Genomic DNA, 20,867 nt, shown 5'->3' on the forward strand with positions numbered 1-20,867 from the left:
TCTAAAATTTTTTTTTAAGTTAATTTTTATTGTAGGTTGTTCAAAACATTACATAGTTCTTGATATATCATATTTCACACTTCAAGTGGGATATGAGCTCCCATTTTTACCCCATATACAGATTGCAGAATCACATCAGTTGCAGAACCATTGATTTACATATTGCCATTCTGGTGTCTGTTGTATTCTGCTGCCTTTCCTATCCTCTACTATCCCCCCTCGGAGTCTAAAATTAATCGGTGTCTTTCCCCTTGCTGAATATCTCAAAGATTCAGACTCAAATGTACTGGGCAATAGTAGCTTTTTAGTATGAAGGTATTTTGCTTTCAGATGGCTCTAACTTAATATTTACTAATTCAGGTTGAGAGTTACCAAACTTCCAGGAGACTTTTCAAGTATCTACCTGTTGTGGATGTACTGCGCACGGTAACAATCTGGAAGCACCACAACTTTGTGAATTTGATGTTCTCACTGATGATATCATCTTATAAAATTCATTTATTTATTACTGATATAAGTAGGTTTATTTTCTAAAAAGGCCATTCTCTTTCATAAATGCTATAAAATCAACAGAATCAAGAAAATTAATGTTTGATACAAGTTAATCGAATCCAAGGATCAGAAAACCTTTTCTAGTCAGGAGGGTGAAAGTTTTAGCCTTTACAGGACTGACAGTCTCTGCCTCAACTACTCAATTCTGCCATCACTGTATGAAGCAGCCACAGGCAATATAGACATAAATGCATGTGGTTGGATTCCAAAAAAAACTTATTTACAAAAATATTCATCAGCCCAATGTTGACTCACAGGCTGTGATTTGCTAACCCTACAGAGTTTATCCAGATTTCACCAACTGCAAAGAACGTGCTTCATAGCAGTGCATTTATGGTGGTTATGCCTTTAGTTCCCTTTGACATGGAACAGTTTTCAATTTTTGTTTTTATGAAATTTACATTTTTGAAGGAGACCCAGTTATTCTGTAAAAGGTTCTTCATCTTGGGTTAACGTTATGCTTCTTTATTATTAATGAAGCATTTACATTTTTGACACCACGGAACTGAGGTGGTCTCCTCAGCATTTGTACCCAGAGGCCCCTGGTGCTGAGGTGACCCTCTACTGATAAAGGTCACTTTGTTACAGAGCTCAGTTTCATTCACTAAAATGCTCACGTACTTCCCTTTGGTCAACGTTGTAGGAAGGACTTTGGATCTGTAAATATTCTTAATTCCCAAGCTTTTATCCACTAATTGACTATCCATTTATGAACCTCACCTATTGCCAACTATGATGGTGATTTCTGTATTAGTCAGCTTTGTGTTACGACAACAAAATACCGAGTTTATTTAGGGCCATAGTTTAGAGGTTCAAAGCCAACAATGTGTGGCCTCACTGCTTTACCTTCTGGTGACAGCACGGGATGGCAGAACAGAACACCACGGCAGGAATGTAAAGAAACAGTCACGTCGCCAACAGGAGCAGAGAGAAGAGAACAGGTGGGACCGGCTGGCTCCTTTTATAACAACCCTCAGGAGAACATCAGGGGTGGCATGAGAGCCACCAAGAGGTGTCCTATGGAGTCCTCCTGAGGGCACTCCCCCGGTGACCTCCCGCTAGGCCTCACAGGCTAAAGGCTCCACCAACTTTCTAAGAGCCTCACTCTGGGACCAAGCATGCAGCATGTGTCTTTGGGGACACTCAGCAACCAGATCACAGCAGTTTCCAAATATTCTAAGTTCCTCATTCACTCCGCACCACTGGCTGGACCTGCCCTCCACTCCTGGGTGCTGTAGCAGTACAGAACCAGGGGTCTTGTTTAATAGCTATGGATCTTGACAATCATGACTTACTCTCATACCCAAGCTGGCTCCTCTGTCCTTTGGCCTGCCTGCTACTCCTTGGCCTCCCTGCTTTCTGCCACAAGATATTCAAAGACATTCTCTTCTTTTAAAACTGGAACCAACTATTTCCCTCAAGAAGCCGACTCCTTTGAAAGAAATAGGTTTTGGTTTCAACGATTTTTTCCCCCCATTATTTGTATGGTTTCTATGTCATTTGTCACCTTTATTGTTGTCTTCCTTCTATTTATCTGGGGCTTGATTTGCTCTTCTAAGTTCTTAAGGTAGAAAGCTTAAGTAATTGATTTTAGACTTTTATAAATACTTAAAAATATAACTTGCACTCTCGGTAGGGCTTTAATGTAATCCCACAAATTTATTATGCCTATTCTGAATTTCATACATTTTGAAATATTTCTCAGTTTCTCTTCTAACTTCTTCTTTGCTCCATGGATTGTTTAGAAGCACATTTTTTAAATTATTAAGTTTGGGGAGCTCTTCCATCTATTTTCTGCTATTGGTTTCTAACTTGATACTGTTATGGTCAGAGCTTGGACCTATTAGGGTCATGAGACTTGCACTGTGGCCAAGGACGGTTGTCTGGTGAGGGCTGGTTCTGCTGGTGGTGGCTAGTTCTAGTTCCATGGGACGGCACTCAGGTCCACGAGCTGGTGGTGATGTTCACATGCTCTGATGGTCCATTAGTTACTAAGGGATGAGTATTGAAATCTCCAGCTAAATTGTAGATTCTTCTTTTTCTCCTTTCAGTTCTATCGGTTTTGGCTTCCTGTACTTCTGAAGTTCTACTGTTGGGTGCTTAATGGATTCCTGATGAACAAACTGCTGTTATCATGTTGAAAGGTCCTTCTTTATCCCTTGGAATATTCCTTCTAAAATTTACATCATCTGTGAACATAGCCATAGCAGTTTTGTGTTTGTAATGATACATCATTTCTTCTACTTTTAGCTGACTTTCTAGGTTTTTTAATATAATTTTATCTTATTTACTTATTTTTATGTGGTGCTAAGGAATAAACCCAGTGCCTCCCATGTGCCAGGCAAACTCTCTATCACTGAGCCACAACCCCAGCCCCTGATAGGTTTCTTGTACACATAGTGTAGCTAGATCTTTCATCTTAACTCACCGACGACTCTTTCAAAACTGGAGTGTTTACAATTATTTATGTTAAACAGGCTTAAATCCATCCTCAAGGTATTTATTTCCCATCTGCCCCATCTATTTTTGGTTCCTCTTCTTGATTCCTGCCATATTTGGAATGGAGTATTTTTAAACTTACTATCTTCTCTTATGCCCAAGATTGACTTGTTGCACCTGTGTTATTGTGGTCATTCTAGAGCAGCAAGATCCACTGGGACTTTTTGTAATGCTGAAAATACTCTATACTTGTGTCCTCAAATATGGTAGCCACATGTGGCTATTAAGTATTTGATATGCATCTGGTGCAACAGAGGAGTTGATTTTTAAATTTCATTTCATTTTCACTAATTTAAATTTAACCCCCTGAAGCCAGTGGCTACCATATTGAACACTGCAACTCTAGACTTAACTATATGGATTGTCTCCTTATCATGATTTAACTTTATATTAAATTGTTGAAAGTACATATTAATTTCCCCCTAATTCTTTATCGTATTTTGCCATATGCTTTTATATACATATAATGTTACATGTTAAAAATCCTCCAATACACTATTTTGCTTTAAAAATGTCTTTTAAAGCCATTAAATTAATTTCATATACACCCAGATAGTTATCATTTTTAACCCCTCATTACTCTGTGTGGGTCTAATTTATATCTAATATCTAATATAATTTTATTCTGCTGAAAGAACTTTAATATTTACTTCAGTGAAGTTTTTCTGCTGTTGAACTCTCCAATTTTTCTTTTGTCTAAAAAAGTCTTTCTTCTGATTTTAATTTTTAAGGACATTTTGACTGGATTTAGAACTATAGTTTTAAAGTTTCTATTTTACAGGCCTGAAAGAAAAAATTCCTTCTTTTCCTTTCAGGCTGTTAAAGATGTAACTCCATTTTCTGATTGCTTGCCTAGTTTCTGTGTTTATGAATTCTTATCTTTCATATCTGTCTAGATGATGCCCATTTGCTTTAACTTTTTTTATTACATACTTTTGTATTGTGTGTGTTTATCTTGGTCGAGGTTGGTTAAGCTTCATCAATCTGAGTTGTATACTTTTCATCAAATTTGAAAAAGTTTTCCATATTTTTCAAAAAGATTAAAAGACTTAATTTTCTTCTTGTGGGGATTTTGATCACACTTATATTAGACGTCCTGATATTATTCTACAGGTCCTTGAAGCGCTATTCATTTTTAATTCTTTTTCCCTTCTAAATTTAATTTGGATACATTTGGATATTTTCTTCTGCATTGTCTTTCTTACATGAATATAATCCAGAGAAATTTTTCATTTCAGACTTTGTATTTTCATCTCTAAAAGCTACATCTTGTTTCTCTCATTGTTTGTGTTTGCCTTCACAATCGTGGGCATTTGGAAGAAACAATATGAAATAGTTACTTTATCATTTTTTGGTCCACCATTCGTTTTTGTGTCTGTTCCCAATAACCGATTCTCCTCCTGGTTATTGGTGACATTCTACTCATTCACTCTACCTCTAATTATTTTTCACATGTGGAGCACTGTGAGTCTAGGCTGTGGAGTGCTGGTTTTGAATCACACCTTCCAATACTGCTGCACTTTTCCCTGCAGGCAGCGTTAACTTGACGGTTACACTGTTTTGAAGCTCTTTTAAGTTCTAGTATAAAGGATCTGCAATCACTTTTGTTTTTAGGACTAATTTAGCCCTACTACCATGGTCTGACCTTTTTGCAACCTGTAGTAATTGCCTGGTTTATTCAGTGATGTTTGTCTAGAAACTTTTTCTTCAGTCTTTGCTTCTGGATGGAGGGCTCCTGGATGTTTCCTAGCTCTGTTGTCTTTATAGTTCTGTAGTTACTGTTCTTTCCTTGGAGGTTTACTTGCTTACTTCATGAGATCTCACCCTACACAATAGCAGGTTGCAGTTCAACCAGTTTCCAGATGCAAATGTGTGAACCTCTTTGACCAGCATCCCCTCCTCCTTGTTTTCTTGCCTTGATTCATTGACCCGCATCTCTAGGACAGGGGACACTGATGGTGACAGCAGGAATCCTTTTCTTGGTCTTGGTGTCCAGTGAGATGCTTTCACTTCTCACCATTACGTGTGATGTTTGCTGTAGGTCTTCCAAGGCTCTTATTAGACAGCCTTTCTGGTTTTGTTCTGGGAATGTTAGGCTACCTTGGGAAAGGGAAATCAAGACTGCAGATGGAATTAGGTTGCCCAGGGGCCCACCTTACAACAGGTGACTACTGGAAATATAGATGGTCTGGACGTAATCACAGAGGTCCTTAAATGTGGGAACCAGAGACGACAGTGAAAGGAGCTCAGAATGTTGTTGCTGGCTTCAAGTTGGAGCAAGGAGCCTGGGCCCAGGAATAGCAGTGGCCTCTAAAACTTGGACTAGGCAAGGCAACAGCTTATCCCCAGAGGCTCAAGAAAGAAGAGCCCTGTGGACACCCTGACATTAGCCCAGTGAGACCCATTTCTGATTTCTGACTAAGAAACTATAAGCTACTACATCCAAATTGTTTTAACTCTTTACATCCTGGTATCCCATACATAGGACACCTAGAAAAACTGAAATCAATGGCATCCCAAATGTTACACCTGAATAAATTTAAATTGAGCAATACATTGTCAATCATTGTTCAGTTTTGTATAGTTGTCCTATGTATGGGCTGCTGAGAGATGATGGGTTGTCATTAGGTTTGTGTTGTTTCAGTAGCACTAATAAAGTAGTGTAACTTTTTTCTTAAAAAATCCTTTCCTACCTCTAAAATTCTATCTAGTCTTGAAGTCTGATTAGCAAAGCCAACCAGCTTTCTGGTATCCCTTTATTATCCCTTTTAAATTTTAAGATTCAAAGTAGTCTCTTGAAATAAATAAACTGAGTTTTTTTTTTTTCCCTTCCAACACTAAAAATGCCATTTCACTGTCTGGCTTTCTGCTACTTCCTTGATAACAATGACCTGCCCAGGGCTTTTAATCTCTTTGCCTTTGGCTTTCAGTAGTTTTGCTAAGTGTGATTTTGTGTTTGTCCTTTGGGGTTTTCTGAATTCATGGTTTGATCCTCACCCCCACTGGTTTTAGAAAATTCTGGGCCAGTACTTCCAAGCATTTTTCTTTCTCCCTGGACTCTGGTTAAACACACTGCAGATCTGCACTGTGTACTGTGTCTCCAACGCTCTTTCCAGTTAAGTCCCATGGCTTTATTCTTGTGCTTCATGGGGATATTTTTATTGACCTGCTTTCCAGTGAATTTTATTAAGCTTCTACCTCTGGCCATGTTTGTGGGTACCCTGACCTCTGGCCTTGTTCTGAAGGGGTCCTACCATAGCAAAATGACAAGAAAACTGGACTGTTTCTCAAGTTTTTGATTCAACTTTCTGGCCTCAAACCCCAAGTAGCTTAAAACTCATCATGTGTCTCAAAGGATGAACATCAGTTTAGGGTTCCAAGGTTCCATTTTTATCCCCCAGGCCCAGGAAGGTATCCAAATTCCAGAGGCAGCTAGGCTCCCCAGTAGTGCAACTCTGGGCAGGTACAGGCTGCATTTTGCTGTTCTCATAACAGGCAACTGCCCCCAAAGGGTGCTGCAGACACCCTTCTCGCTCAGCCTCAGCTCCCCCATTCCTCACTGCCATAGGGTCTGACGCCTCTAATGAGATTACGGCACAAATCCATCTTCTGTGGTTCTAGGCACAACTGCAGAGGCCTCAAAGTACTTCAGCCCGGGAACAAAAACTTCATGAACTTACCATCTCCACCTTCCTGACTTTTCAAAATGACATTTATTTTTGAAGGGAATCCATTAATTTGTCCAAATGCTCCACATTCAGAACTGGCTGACTGCTTTTTCGCAAGGTGTTAACGTATTCCATGAGCATGCAGATGTCAGGCACATCAGCGTTGGATCCAAAGCGCTAGCTGGATTCACACACACGCAGGATAAGAACACCTGATGGTCCATATGCCACGTGCTGGCCACATCCCAGGCTTGCATCTCACACTGTGACATCAAAAATGAGTGGACCCAGGTATTTTCAGCATGAAAGGTAAATAGAAACTACATTTTATTTGGATCTGCCATGCAAAAGCAGAACCTAAAACAAGGATCACATGTTGATTACTTCTCTGGACCCCAAGGAACAAGAGGACCTGGCAAGGGTGAGGCAAGGAAGGAGGAAGAACAATCCAAGGTCACAAAGTGGAGCTGGTTGCCAGTGACCACAGCCCAATCTTGTTATTTTTCAGGACCCAAGTACAGAAGAAACTCAGAGTTGTCTGTCCCCAAGAGAAGGGAGAGTCATGCCCCCAGCCTCTAAGTCCTCTCACCCAGGTTGGTGTGGGCATCCTGGTAGCAGTACCATAGCAAAAAGGCAGACACTCATCGGATGGCAAGCAGCATGTTGCCTCAAACCCAACCAGGGCACAGGTGCTGGTGGTGTATTGCATACAGTTTACGCTGTTTCATTTTTTCACCTGTGGTCTTGGCAGCTGCCGGTAAGTTTTTCTAAGATGGGCTACAAAGTACTGCTTTTCTAATTTTATCATCATTTATTAGGTGGAATTCTTCTAACGAATCTTCCATCATCAGCTATCTGATCACCCTTCAGTTCATTTTGTTGCTTTGGAGATTGATGGGTTATCAATTTGTTATTCTGAAAAATGATACATAAGAAGGAAATGGAATAACTCACATATCCTGTCTTTCTTGTACAGTGATGAGGTTATTTTCATGTAACTAATAAACTCAGGGTTAAAAATATAAACACATAGTTTTCATGTTCAAATTATTTCATTTTTGGCCAGTGGGAGTCCTTTCAAACCAGCTGCAACAATCTTTTGACAGAACCCTGGGTCTCTGAAGGTTCCTTGATCCTGGGACATCTTGTTCTCAATGTCACACTGTAGCATTAGCTACTTTGCAGATAACTTCTTGTTCCTTTTAGTTGAAAATGGAATTTACCAGTGGTACTGGGCATCACTGTGGTGATTATCCTAGGCCTTTCCAGCTAGACAGAGGTAAGAAATATTTACTGCATAAAGAAAAACAAATCATGTCATGAGGTTTCCAAGTTAAATGTAAGATTACTGGTCTCTAGCAATGTAAAATAATTACTTTTATTCTATAATATCCTTTTAATTATGAAGATGTTAAGATTATTTTGTAAAATGAATGGCAAAACCACATTCACTAGTCTGACTTCTTTTGTCCTTAGTGTATCCACTGACAACGAACAATCAGAACACTGTGTCACTTGAAATTATTATATTTCTTCTCTATGTAGTTGTTCATTGTCCTTTTCTTCCTCTTTAGAGAGCCATCTTTACTTCTTTTTGGTTCATCTTCCCACTGCTGCTTCTTGAAATTCAAGCATGCATCCATGTGCACAGCTACAACCACTTTCCCTTCATCACCCTCAGAATCACATAAGCTCCTTGTACCCTGTTTCCAGCTGGAGGTCACTCCACGTTAGCTCAGAGAGTACCTCTGTGCCTTTTAGAGCTTCGGTCCACGCTCTGAAGCACTGCTTATTCCACCAACCCCATCAATGAACTTTTGGTTGGTTCCAATCTGCCATGAAAACAAAGCTCATGGACACGATGTGTACTTAACATCTGGAAGACTTCTACATTTCCATTTCCTCAGTTGTAAAACACATTTTAACAACATGATGTTCCTATCCAGATTAAATATAATTGCAAATAAAAGATATTTCCATATATGTTAAGAAAAACTGAAATACCCAAAAAAATGAATGAAAACATAAATTATGTAATTATTAAAATGCAGATTCAATATAGAGGTCTTTTCTATTTAATTAAGACATTCTTATTTTGAGAGGCAATGACAAACTAGAAAGTATCCACAGAAAGACCAAGACAGTGAAAACTCTAGAAACTACCTCAGATGGAACAGTTGAAGAATTCAATTAAATATTTATTGAACAAATGCAAAATAAATGAACTCAGGGGTACTTTAACCTAAAGATACAATAAACAAACTCAAATATGTGGAGGGCTGTCACATAAAGAATGAAAAGTGTTCAGCAATTCTTCAAAAGGCAGAACTTGAACCTCAGGGTAAATGTCAGCAACCAACTGGACGCAGGAGAGTTGCACAGAGCGCCTCACTCACCGTAATGCTTCTCTGCCACACAAGGCACTGTGCACTCAACCTTCCCCTCTGAACTGAACACGTGGGAACATAGCATGTGCCTAGCAAGCCCTCCACTGCCACTATTAGGAAAAAACTAACACTAACAAACTGGTTTATTCAGGAAAATGGTCTACTTGCTCCTTAGCAATATTTCTGTACCTATTAGTGATTCTCCAGAGGTGGGAGAAAAGGGAACATTTTCTCCAAGGATTTCCTTTTCTCCAAGGAGGGTGAATCACAATCCCAGCAATTCAGGTTCTGCCCTGGGCACCATCCTGCTCTAGTTGTGCCTCTCCACCAGTGGTGCAGACAGAGGGGATGGCAGTGACAGCCATGCTCTATACCAGGCAGGGAGCTCGCGTTGCGGATCTCCAGGAACTATAAACTAACCGCTTAATACTGATGGGCTTCAGCCAGATTGTTAAATATTACAAAATGAGAATTGCTTTAACATCTATTTAGCATAATGTTTAAGGACAAAATATATATAATATTTTTATATTATATATGTATTTTATCACATACTCAGTAAGGAATGCTGAGGTGCGTATAATCCATCCAGTAAATTGAAAATAAAAATTTTACATTTCTGTATTTGTCAGTGTACAGGATTCTGAAGTGGATGCTGAATTCAGAATGGTACATCAATTTTCAAGGAAAGCCACATAATCGGTCAGTCTGGCCAATTGCTGTTCATTGGGGATTGGTGGAACTGGGGCAGGCTCTGCATGTTGAAGACAGAAACACATTTCAAGTTAGATACCAATGTGACAACGCTTTGGTTCTGCCACCCACCCCATTCATGTCTTTAATTTTAACCCAAAAGTAACTCTCTTGGAGCTACCTGCTTTTAGACAAAATTGTGCCTCCCAGGGGCCTGCACACTTCCAAGACATGGTCTCCCCAGCTGGCCTAGAGGCCCAGCAGCACTGCAGCTATAGCCGTTACTGACACTCTCTAGGCCAAGGCTCAAAGCGTGTTTAATGTCCAGCATCTCTTAGGAGATAACAGCATTTCATGGAAAGCCTCCACCCAGGGACATTTAATCCAGGAATAATTACTGAGGGCCTCTCAGGTGCTAGGTTCCATTCCAGAATATTACACTGTCAGTGAACAAAATGACACAGGAGCCCACCCTGGAGGAACTGCGTTCAGCATTTAGAATGCTTCTGGATCAACACTGAGGAGCTGCAGGGCCCGGGCGGGGTAAGGAGGCGCACTACCTATAGGGCACTACTGCACCAGGCGAGCCCAGTCTCACCCTTCTATCAGGTGTATCACGACAAATTTATAGAATTGAACCTGTTTCTTAAGAACTAAGAAAATTGCATACATATTACAAAAAAGATGCTAAGCACAATGAAACATTTTAAAAACAGCATATGAAAACACATACCTGATAAAGGAATAAACCTGTTAAAGGAAACATCCAGGGCCCCTGCAACTAAATTAAAAAAAAAAAAAAAAAATTATAGCCCAATTTACAGAAGTCATTGTCAAGACCTTTCATAGAATATACCATTTTTCATAAAATACACATTTACAGCCACTGAGTCTCAGTCAGGGATGATGACAGACTCTATTTCATTAGTCTTCCCTCGCCTCCAGAGTGGCTGAGACATAGCTTGCCGTTCTGCACCCTCACATAGCTTGGCACACTGACATGGTGTACCACCTGCCCGTGGTCAGCAGTATGTAAACAGCAGGTGTTCAGAGCAGGTGAAGGAAACTGGGGTTGATGTCAAGACATAAGCCTGGCTCTTAAGAGCTGGCAGATAAGAGCACTTGTGGTGGCAGGAGGGAGAGAAGCCAGCAGCAGGAACAAGTGTGGCTCACTGCAGAGCAACATGGAGGGGCTATGGACTCAGACTAAGGTGACGGGGAAGGCTTGCGGGATTTCAGGCCTTGAAAGGCAGGCGACAACAATAGTCCTGTGAAAGTGAAGCCATAGGAGAAGAATCTGTATGGCTCAAGTACAAGGAGGAGAGAGGAACTTAATAGGCTGAAAGTTCAGATACTGAGGGTGAGCAGTTAGAAATGGCTCCACAGATAAAAGGATGGGATATTAACTGTCAACACAAACCACCACGCATGACCACGAGATGCCTACATACAACTCATGTACACAAGAAAACCTTTTTAAAAATTAAAGACTAGATGACCTTTAAGATCCTTTCTACCTTAAGTGCCAACACTCCTATCTATATTTAGAATGTGAGTTATTTCCATCATGTTAGCATTTTATATCAAACTATCCAAACTCAAGGCCTGAAACCCTGAAGTGGTCTTGGAGTTCAGTGCTGAAGGAATGGGTACAGAGCTCAGCCTACCTGGCTTTCTGGGCAGAACCATTCTGGTGGTGGAGTCGGCTTGCCATCCTTGTTCTAGTATACCTGGAAATGCACATTTCACACACAGATTAAGATGTAACCCAAACATTCACCAGACCCACACCCACCCACTATTCTACTTGTACAGGAGATCTGACATGTTTCAATCAACCTGTCACTTGCATGTTAACTTATTTCGGAAACATAGCAAAGCATCTCATGCTACTCTACCAGGCTGCTTTAATCACTAACAGATGGTTAGTTCTGTATAGAGTGTTATATTATTAATGACAGACATAGCAAAATTTATGACGTCTTTTATAATCATATTGGGGACCAGGATTCATGCCCAGGCTGTCAGCTAAGAGTATGGGCTCTGGAATATAATACACATTAGATAAATCACAGATCAATTTTAAGAGAAAAGACACAGATTCATGTTTGTATGAGAGTAACCACACGATTTAATATAAGACCTCTAGGCTAGAGATGTAGCTCAGTGGTAGAGCTAAAGAATGCATAAAGCCCTAAGTTCCCAGTACTGAGAAAAAAAGGAACTTCAAACACCTTGTCCTTTATGTGTCTAGAACTGTGCTAGGCCCTGGAAATTTAAGCAAAAGAAAAGATGTGGTACTTGATGGAGTGTCTACTTTAGTTGGAGAGCAGAAATGTCAATCATTACATAACAATGCAACAAAGTGCATGCAATATTCCAGGAATGGGCAGAACGGGCAATAGGCACTCAGGGCCCAGGTGGGAAATGTGGGGAAAACATGGGCTAAACAGGGCTGTAGGATGAGACTAACTTTACCAAGTATGAATGAAACACAGATTTCTAAGTGTGAGCAATGAGCATATTTGTGCTTGTTGTCCAAAGCCCCACTGGGGGGGGTATTGTATTGCATGTATTGCACACATGTTTCAGATCACGTTCCTAAAAAGCCAGCACAACCTCAATTCCCAAACACACCCTGTTCTCACGGTACAGAGAAGGCACTGTGAACCTGTAATTTATACCTCTCTTCTATTTTCCTTTTCAGTAAAAAGTAAACTCAAGTACCTTTCACAGCCTCTTCTACAGGAAGTCCAACAAAAGCTGCAAAATCATCAGCGATTATCGAGGTGTATGCTTGAGAGACCAGGGCAAAGGCGCGTCTCCTTGTGGCATCTATTGTGGAAGTGGGGAGGGTGGTGAGGGAACCAACAGAGCAGGCATTTTAACAGCGGTTACCATGCACCGCTGCCTTGCCCAGTCCTCATGAGCAACACCAGATCAACCCAAAGATGTCTGTGCTTAGCATATGCACGTGCCTGCCAAGCACATGTAAGGGTTCAAATACTGCTGATAAAAAACAAACATTTCTTACATTTCCTTTTAGATCTGACGGCAATGAGAGTTATAAACATGGAAAACAGTTAATATACACAAGACTCAAACTCTAATAAAAATTTAACTTAAAACACATTTATGTACTTCAAGTATACATCTTAAGTTTCTCTTATTCTTCTTGTATTTCCTTATAAACACTGGAGTGAACAATAAGAAAACCTCAGCAGGGTCCCTAACATATGATCACACCTGAGTTGTAGAATAAACCTTGTAATGGAGCATGAGTCCTAACTTCCAAGTCTGCATCAAATTCTTAACTTCATTTAGGTTCAAAATTCTAAATTCCAACACTGAATGACTGCATCTAATGAGAAGGGGGTCTAGACACCAGCCACATCGACTCTTCAGATGGTCTTGGGGATGTTTCTCAGGCTTACATGTCCACATTAAACACACAAATGAGAGAGCTGACCCATCCAGTTGGCCTACCTTCCTCCTGTCCAATACTTTTGGTGACACGAGGGCTCCTCCATCTGGCTGCGGACATGCTTAGAAACATTTTGGATTTTACTTTCCATACTTGATAGGTAAGTGCACATATAAAACAAACTCATAACATACTGAAGTCCTCTCTCCATTCCTAGGCCACTGTCTCCCTCAGACATCCTTTGCTCCAAACTAGTCCCGTAGCTCTCAGTCTTACTCCTTCCGACCCCTGGGATTTTGGGTGATGCTGCTCCATGGCCTGCAACAGCCTCCTCTCTGCAACTCTTCCGAGATGTGTTTATAAACTCCTCCTACAGCACTGCGATTCGGCTACTTTCCACTTGCGATTCTGGACAATCTCCGTCCCTCTCTAAATTCATAGCATTACTGTTTACATTTCTAATTTAATAAGCATTTTTTTAACCATCTAAGGTACACATTGTTCTGCCCACCTCCAGCTTCTCAATCATATTCCAAAATTCCGGACAAAAAAATGCTGTCGATTTTGTCTTTATATCACCAACATGCCCAGTACCTCCAATGAGGCATGTGATGAGCACGAGCTTGTGGGCCGTGTCACCAGGACCCAATGGTGCTTGACCCCAGGTCCCCAGGTTAAGGCCTTGTTTTCTCATAATCCTTGGAAATCACTGACACTCAGCTGTTCCTTCACTGCCACTGTCCTGCACTTGGCTCCTTCTTTCTTTCTACCAACCCACAGACAACCTAACTAAACAGACTTTTGAAACAATTTAGAAATACTGGGACTTTTTCTATTGAAGGCTACAGACATTCAGTTGAAAGAACTGAGGCAACAATGGACAAGGGACACATATTTGCCTCCTTAGGAAAATACAAGTGTATGCCACACAGCTACATTGGCCTGGCAAGCCTATGGTGTTTTAAAAATATTGTCTCCTTCAAATATTCTGATCAGGCTTTTGGGTGGGGAGCAGAACAGAAATAGAGTGTGAAGAGGACAGCTGAAGGGGAGGCGAGAAGCAGCAAGAGGTATAACTGGGAAACTGAACACGCTGGGGGACAGAAGCAGGTTGCTGAGGGAAGCAAAAAAAAGGCTCGGCATTCCCAGCACCAGCAGAGGATGCGGCATTCGGCTACTTTCCACTTGGCATAAATGATTGACACAACACATTCTGACCAGTCACTCTGTGACCCTCAGGAGCTGTGCAGTTTGTCACATCATGAAGGTATGCATACCAATGACACATGCTAGTGGACGGAACTGAGCCAGCACCCAACACTGTGGTGACCAAACACGGGACATGTTCTTAGTGGAAGCAGAGGTCCCTCACAGGAATGCCCATTCAGTGTTCAACCAATACTGGGGTGCCCATCACCCCCAAGGACTGCCTCTGCCAGTGCTAGAGACAGAGGGCAGATGAGCTGGTCAGGGTGCCACCCTCTAACCCACTCTCCCTCTCTACCCTGCTGTGTGCAGGGAAGATGGCTGCCAATGACCGGAACATCTGAGCTCCATGGCTTGGCGAGTGGGGGCTCCATCAGGCATCACAGGCCAAAGGCAAAGGTCAGGGAACTTCCTCTGCTCCCTCCCTGCCTTTCTCCAACTGATCTGAATCCACAGCTCCTGCTAGGCAGCCCCCTTTCCACAGTTACCAGTACCCTGCCCTGTCCCTCCAGGCCTCAGTCCCCGGGAGCTTCAGTAGCTCTTGCTGGTGAATGCAAGGTTTTCATGAGTCTCTGTTAAGCCTTCTTCAACCTTCCTCACAGGTCTATGACTAATTTAGAACAGAACTCAAAGAAATCTAAGAAAGTGACTTGTGGTTTGGATACTGTTTCAGCGTGTTGCCCACCGGTTATATGTTGGAAACTTTGTATTCCATGTAATGATGTCACCTAAGCCCTTAAGAAGCGTGGCCTAATGGAAGGTAGTTAGACCACTGGGGCACTGCCTTTGGAGGAGATTTATAGCTCTTGTGGACCCCAGCTACACGAGAACAGATTTTTACCAAAAGAGCAAGCCTGGCCCCTGAACCTTTCTGGCTTCCTGGGTGACCATGTGATCTCTTCCACTGGTGTTTTTGCCACTGTGATGCCATCCACCATGAAACTCTCACAAGAGGTCACACAGACACAACTGTCCAATCCTGGACTTATGGCCTTCAAATCTGTGAGTTAAATAAACTTATTTTCTTTATAAAGTACCCACCTCAGGCACTTTGTTATAACAACAGAAAATTAATTAATTTAGTCATTGTTCTTAACTAGAGAACAAATGTGTAATGCATTGAAAAGCAAACTGTTAATCTCAGCAGTAACTCAAATCTGCTATGACACTACTCTCAACAGGCTGCAATTTATGGGGGAAAACATGCTACTATTTATGAATCTGGGGAGTTGTAAAAGTCTCAAGAGTATGTTCATGCATATTGCAGGTAAACAGATGAATACTTTAGAACACAGGTGTTTAAACATATTAATTCATCCTAACAACCTGAGGAAAGTACTATTTCTAATTCTGTTCCACAAATGACAAAAATGAAGCACTGCAAGGTCATCTTCAACAAGTGACCAAACCAGAAGTAAACACAGGAAGCCAGGCTCCAGAGACCAAGCCCCACAAGTAGTGCTATACAGTTCCTTAAGGGTCTGCGAGCTGCTTCAATTCTTAACTCTAACAGAGACTCCACGGTGAGAAAAGGTGCTCGGAAGAAATGAAACCAGAGACCAAAGGCACACCACAGAACACTTGCTGACTAAGATGGGAGTCTCAAGCCTCATCCTGGGTCCTTGCTACTGCCATTACCAGAATGAGCCCCTAGCTAAGAAAGTCCATTACTACAATAATTCCTTGAGGCGTATCTGAATTCTTCAGAAGGCAGTTTTCAAAAAGAGCCCACTGTACTTGTACAACTTGATTCCACTCTGCTCCCTTCTCACCCAGCTGCCTGCCCTGAAATTCTGCTCATTTTCATTCATATTTAACGTAGATGTGTCCAGTTTTATAATTTACATTGTTCTGTTTTACCATCAAGGTAATTATATACATCTCAAAAACAATCTTTACCATCTGTAAAGAAGACAACAATATAAAGCAATTATTATATACACTTATCAAACAGTGAGCCAAGAAGACCAGAAGCAAACGCTAATGGTAGCTGAATGGAGAGAGGCTGAGACGTGATTTTTGTCATGGGATAGTGCTATGTGAAACCAGGCTTACAATCTTTCAAAGACTGCATCTAGGCATTCAACTGATTAGTTAAAAATCCAGAAATTGGAGACAACAGTTATCAAAGTCTGAGGCTAACAAAATCTGAAGCCCAGATTTACCCATCCATACCATGAGTGACAGTAATACCAGATTTAATAGTAAAAACCCTGTTACTAACAAAAGCAATTTTATCTAGAATAAAAAGACAATGAAGCCCTTAGCTGCTGATATAGTCTCAAGCAACATACAATGAAGAAGAGTAGAACAAATATTAACACTGAATTTTGAAAACCAGCTCACTTGCCTATGAGAAAATATCTACTTTTAAAACACACTGATTTACTTCCACCCTGCAGCACCTAGGGAGATGCACTTAGTCCAACATAGGTTCTGAAAGAAATGTTACCTCTAAGTGCGTCCATGATTGGCTGTACTGTCTCAGACCACTGGTGGGCGCTGATGGTCATGTAGATACCAGGGAAATCCCGCTGCCAGATTCTCTGTCCTACTGACCAAATTCCCCCAAGTTCAGAATTTGCCTGCAATACATATTATTGCCTTTGGAGGTATTCATTCTGCAATGTACTTATAACTGTACCTTAAAATACCGGAAATGACATAAAACTCTTTGAGTTGTTATACTAAGACATAATTCAACATTTCTTTTAAGAGATGCAATTATTTTTTCTACTGCCAAGGTTTTTATAAACTGTGGAAAATATTTGTACATTTAATACACAATTTTTAATACAACAGCAAATTAAAGCAAGAGAAAATATTTCAGAATTAAGCCTGTGGATGAATTATCTTAAGCATTGTTATTTTTTAAAGACGTTCCATTATTTTTTCTCATATAAATATTTTATACTTATGCAAATACATATAAATTTAGGACAAAGAGTAATAGTGAACTGGCTATTAACAGACTGTCAATCAAAGAGCCATTCACTGTAACCTAACATCAAAGTTTCTACTAAAAAGGAAAAGAGAGGAAAAGAGAGTTATCACTTGAAATTAATCTTAATGCTGTGAATAGTCACTTTTTGAATATTTTTATAAACAATAACAGTTTAAAAAATGTGTGAGTACCATTATAGAAAACTGTACACAGCAGCTGGAAATCACCACCGCCTCAGCCTCTGCCACCATATATGCAAAGTGGCTCAGCTGTTAACTGGTGAAGCACACTCACAAGCCCCACCTCAGGAAGTTTAACCAGTAGGAAGGGAACACTGATTTCTGTACCAGTCCATGGAAATTTAAATTTCTCAGAGGAATCTAAAGATCTATTTTTAACTTCAAAGTTGGTTTAACTATTTCTGTGACATGGAAATGAAAATAAGAACTTTTAAGAGACTGCCACTTAAGTGAATGCCACTACTATATTAAAGAAATTAAATTATTTTGAAAAGAATACTTACAGATTTTATAGCAGGTGGTATCCTTTTCCAAAGATATCTTGCATTATTCCTAAGTTACACAAAGAACAAAATGAATTAATGAATGAATAAATAAAAACGAATTAAACATCAGCTCAATAAATACTTAAAATCACTGGGCTCCAACGCAAACAAAAAGAAGTACACTTTAAAATACTACACACAATACAGAGTAAAATTTAGTTTTATATGAATTTGTCATGGAGAAATAGGAGTGGTTTTCCAGATAAAAAGACATGAAACATTTTCATCAAAATAATGTTTTGTCATTTTTGCTGAATTTTTAAAATTAATGATACAGATCCTAAAACAAAGCACACTAGAATTACAGACATACACAGAACTGCCCATATAATTTACTCAAATAAAAATAAACAATTTATATATTTCAACAGCTCTGGCATTTCCTGACAATAAGATACACAATGCTCTTCTCATTAAGACCTCTCTTGGCAGTGGAAACAAAGTCTCTAAAATTTCAATGCAAGAATTTTTAAGGGGTTGAAACAAATACAAAATTATGGTATTATAAAAAAATGAAGCAAATAATTTATGTATGTGTAATGAAAACCTAAGTTTAGTTTTTTAAAAAGATATCAAAGAGTTTGGAAGAATTTCAAGCAAAATTTTATCAGGATGGGTCAGACTCACAGGAGACTATTATTCTTTAGCACAGCTATGCTTATTTTCTAAGAAATGTGAATAGAAATAAAAAAAAATTCTAGGAAATCTCATACATGTTGATAATGAATTTTTGGCTTTCTCAATCCTCACTTTCAGCTTCTTTTGATCTATTGATTATATGTGAAGTTAAGAACAGAGAGATCATAAGATTAAAAAAAAGTTCAATGGAAGAAAGGAATTCACTACACTGTAGTTTCTCATAATAAATTAAAATGCTTTTTGAAAGGCATTTGTAAAACAAATCTATCTTAACACAACTATCTAAACATAATTCATTATGCTTTGATTGAAAAGGAAATAGGTATAATAGGTATTATAATACGAGATACAGCCCATTGTGCCTGAGTTACATGGTCTACTTAAAGGCAAAACTAATTCCCGTGTAACCATGAAGAAGCAGCTACTGTTAGTTTCAGGTAAAAGGAACTTACATGTCATTGTGAAGCAAATATAAAGCTAAAAGCTGACCATACACTGGGGGTGTAGCAATTCCTCCAGGAGCCTTTAAAGTCAAAAATAGGAGAAAAACCTCATTTACTCTTATGCTTTCATAAAGATAAAAGGTTCGTTAACACTAATTTAAAAATGAAGCCCATCTTACCGTACTATCATAAATGTAGACACAGATTAGAGAAATACTTAGCACTAAAACCCACAGTACTAAGATTAGAATTGTCGTCAGCTGGTATTTATCTTCTTTTGGGTCTGCTATTTTATACACACAAGAATATTTAAGCTAGTCCTTTTCCCAGTTCTCAAATTTTTATTTAAATACTCTTATGAGAAACAAATACTGTCTAAAGGCTCCTAAGAGTATGACTGTCCTTTATATGGAACATGCCGGGTGTTTAAGGGGGCGAGGGGCCGACAAACGCCGCCGTGGAGTTAGGAGGCGTCGCTCTCCGGGTTCAACTTAGTTTATTTACAAAAGAGCCACGAAGCGCCTGCTGCTCGTGGCCGCTCTCCTTTAGTAAGTGACTTACACCCACGTCGTGAGCGCCCGCCTGGTGCCTTTCTAAGAAATGTGGAAACTTGTCACCAAGGCACGACAGCGCTGTCAAACGTCCCACTAGAGGAAACGGCAGGTTCACTTGGTAACGACGACGCGGGACTAAGAGGGCTTGGGGGCCACGAGAAACGGTGGCTTCGTCCTGCGGCGGCTGCCCGCCCGCCCGCCCCGACACGGCCCGCGAGACGTGCGGTCTCCACCACGGGAAGCGCGTCCCTGGGCTCCGGAGAAAAGACGCGAGGCGGCTCCGGGCGCAAAACCAAGCACAGACCACCAGAAACTGCCAGCGCGTCCCTCCCGGCGGGCGCGCGCCCGAGCCCCAGGCCCGGCCCCGTTACCCTGGAAACCCGCGCCGCCCCAGTCCTCCCCGCGCGGCGCAGACGACGACCTCGAGCTCCTGGTTCTCGCACTGATCCAGCAACTTTTTGAAACTGAAGGTGCCTTCCGCCATCACCGCCACTGGCATCTTCCCGGGCGGTCTTACTGCCGCACCTCTGGACCGCCAGACCCCTGACTGTCCCTCGGGGCGTCGCGCCCGCGATGACGTACGCACAGAGCCACCGTCGCCGCGGAGGGCGCAGGCGCAGGCGCAGGCGCGATGTTGGTTCCGGCACGTCGTCAGACGACGCCGCAATGGGGAAGGGGGCGCCGGCACTCTGGCCAGCGCTCTCGGTGTTCTGGAGGACCAGCTCGGAGAACCGGAAGCTGCTCCCGGAAGGCGCGGCCAGCCCAAGGCGGGGTGGGCGCGTGTGGAGTGCTGGTGCTCAAGCGCACGGCGGAGGGAAATAGTGGCAGAGTTACGCTTTCAGTAAGGAAAGCCATCGTGGACGACAGGGAGCATTTCTTTTGAGCCTTCCTGTTTCTGGCCAAGGCAGTTTCCCGGGCTCCGATGCTATGCCCCGGGAAGTAGGAGAAGCGGTCTGAGTTCCAAGGTTGCGAATGCCTATTTGCTGCGCGCACTCTGCCACCCAACACGCGTGCCAAGGAAAGCTGCAGACGGGCCTGGGACGCCTCCCTCCTGGGCGGGCGCCCGCTCACACCTGCACCACCCACGTGCTGACCCGCGTGTCCGCCCACCGCTCCCGCCCCTCTCTCTTTCTGGGCTTTCTGCACCGCAGCCGAAGCTCGGATTTCTGAAACAAATTAGATTTCATTACGCTTCCAACCCCTGAAATCCATAGTCCTTACTATCTGTCAACGCTTACATAATCTAATCCCAGGTCTTGTAACTTGCTCTAGAGCGAACACTGTGCTGTGTGT

The 20,867-nt window shown here is 41.4% G+C and overlaps 1 protein-coding gene across 1 annotated transcript; it reads right to left on the reverse strand.

The window, feature by feature from the left end:
- Positions 1–9,585: 9,585 nt before the first annotated feature.
- Positions 9,586–20,165, reverse strand: Cops8 (COP9 signalosome subunit 8). The gene is made up of 8 exons (XM_076866220.2): positions 19,996–20,165; positions 19,030–19,100; positions 17,897–17,945; positions 16,882–17,014; positions 12,527–12,634; positions 11,467–11,529; positions 10,533–10,580; positions 9,586–9,860 (listed from the first exon to the last, which is right to left on the reverse strand). Exons 1-8 carry the CDS (start codon positions 20,071–20,073, stop codon positions 9,781–9,783), a joined length of 630 nt encoding a protein of 209 aa, XP_076722335.2. The 5' UTR covers positions 20,074–20,165; the 3' UTR covers positions 9,586–9,780.
- Between the last annotated feature and the right edge of the window lie 702 nt (positions 20,166–20,867).

The sequence above is a fragment of the Callospermophilus lateralis genome, chromosome 9 (assembly GCF_048772815.1).
Source record: "Callospermophilus lateralis isolate mCalLat2 chromosome 9, mCalLat2.hap1, whole genome shotgun sequence".
NCBI classification, from domain to species: domain Eukaryota; kingdom Metazoa; phylum Chordata; class Mammalia; order Rodentia; family Sciuridae; genus Callospermophilus; species Callospermophilus lateralis.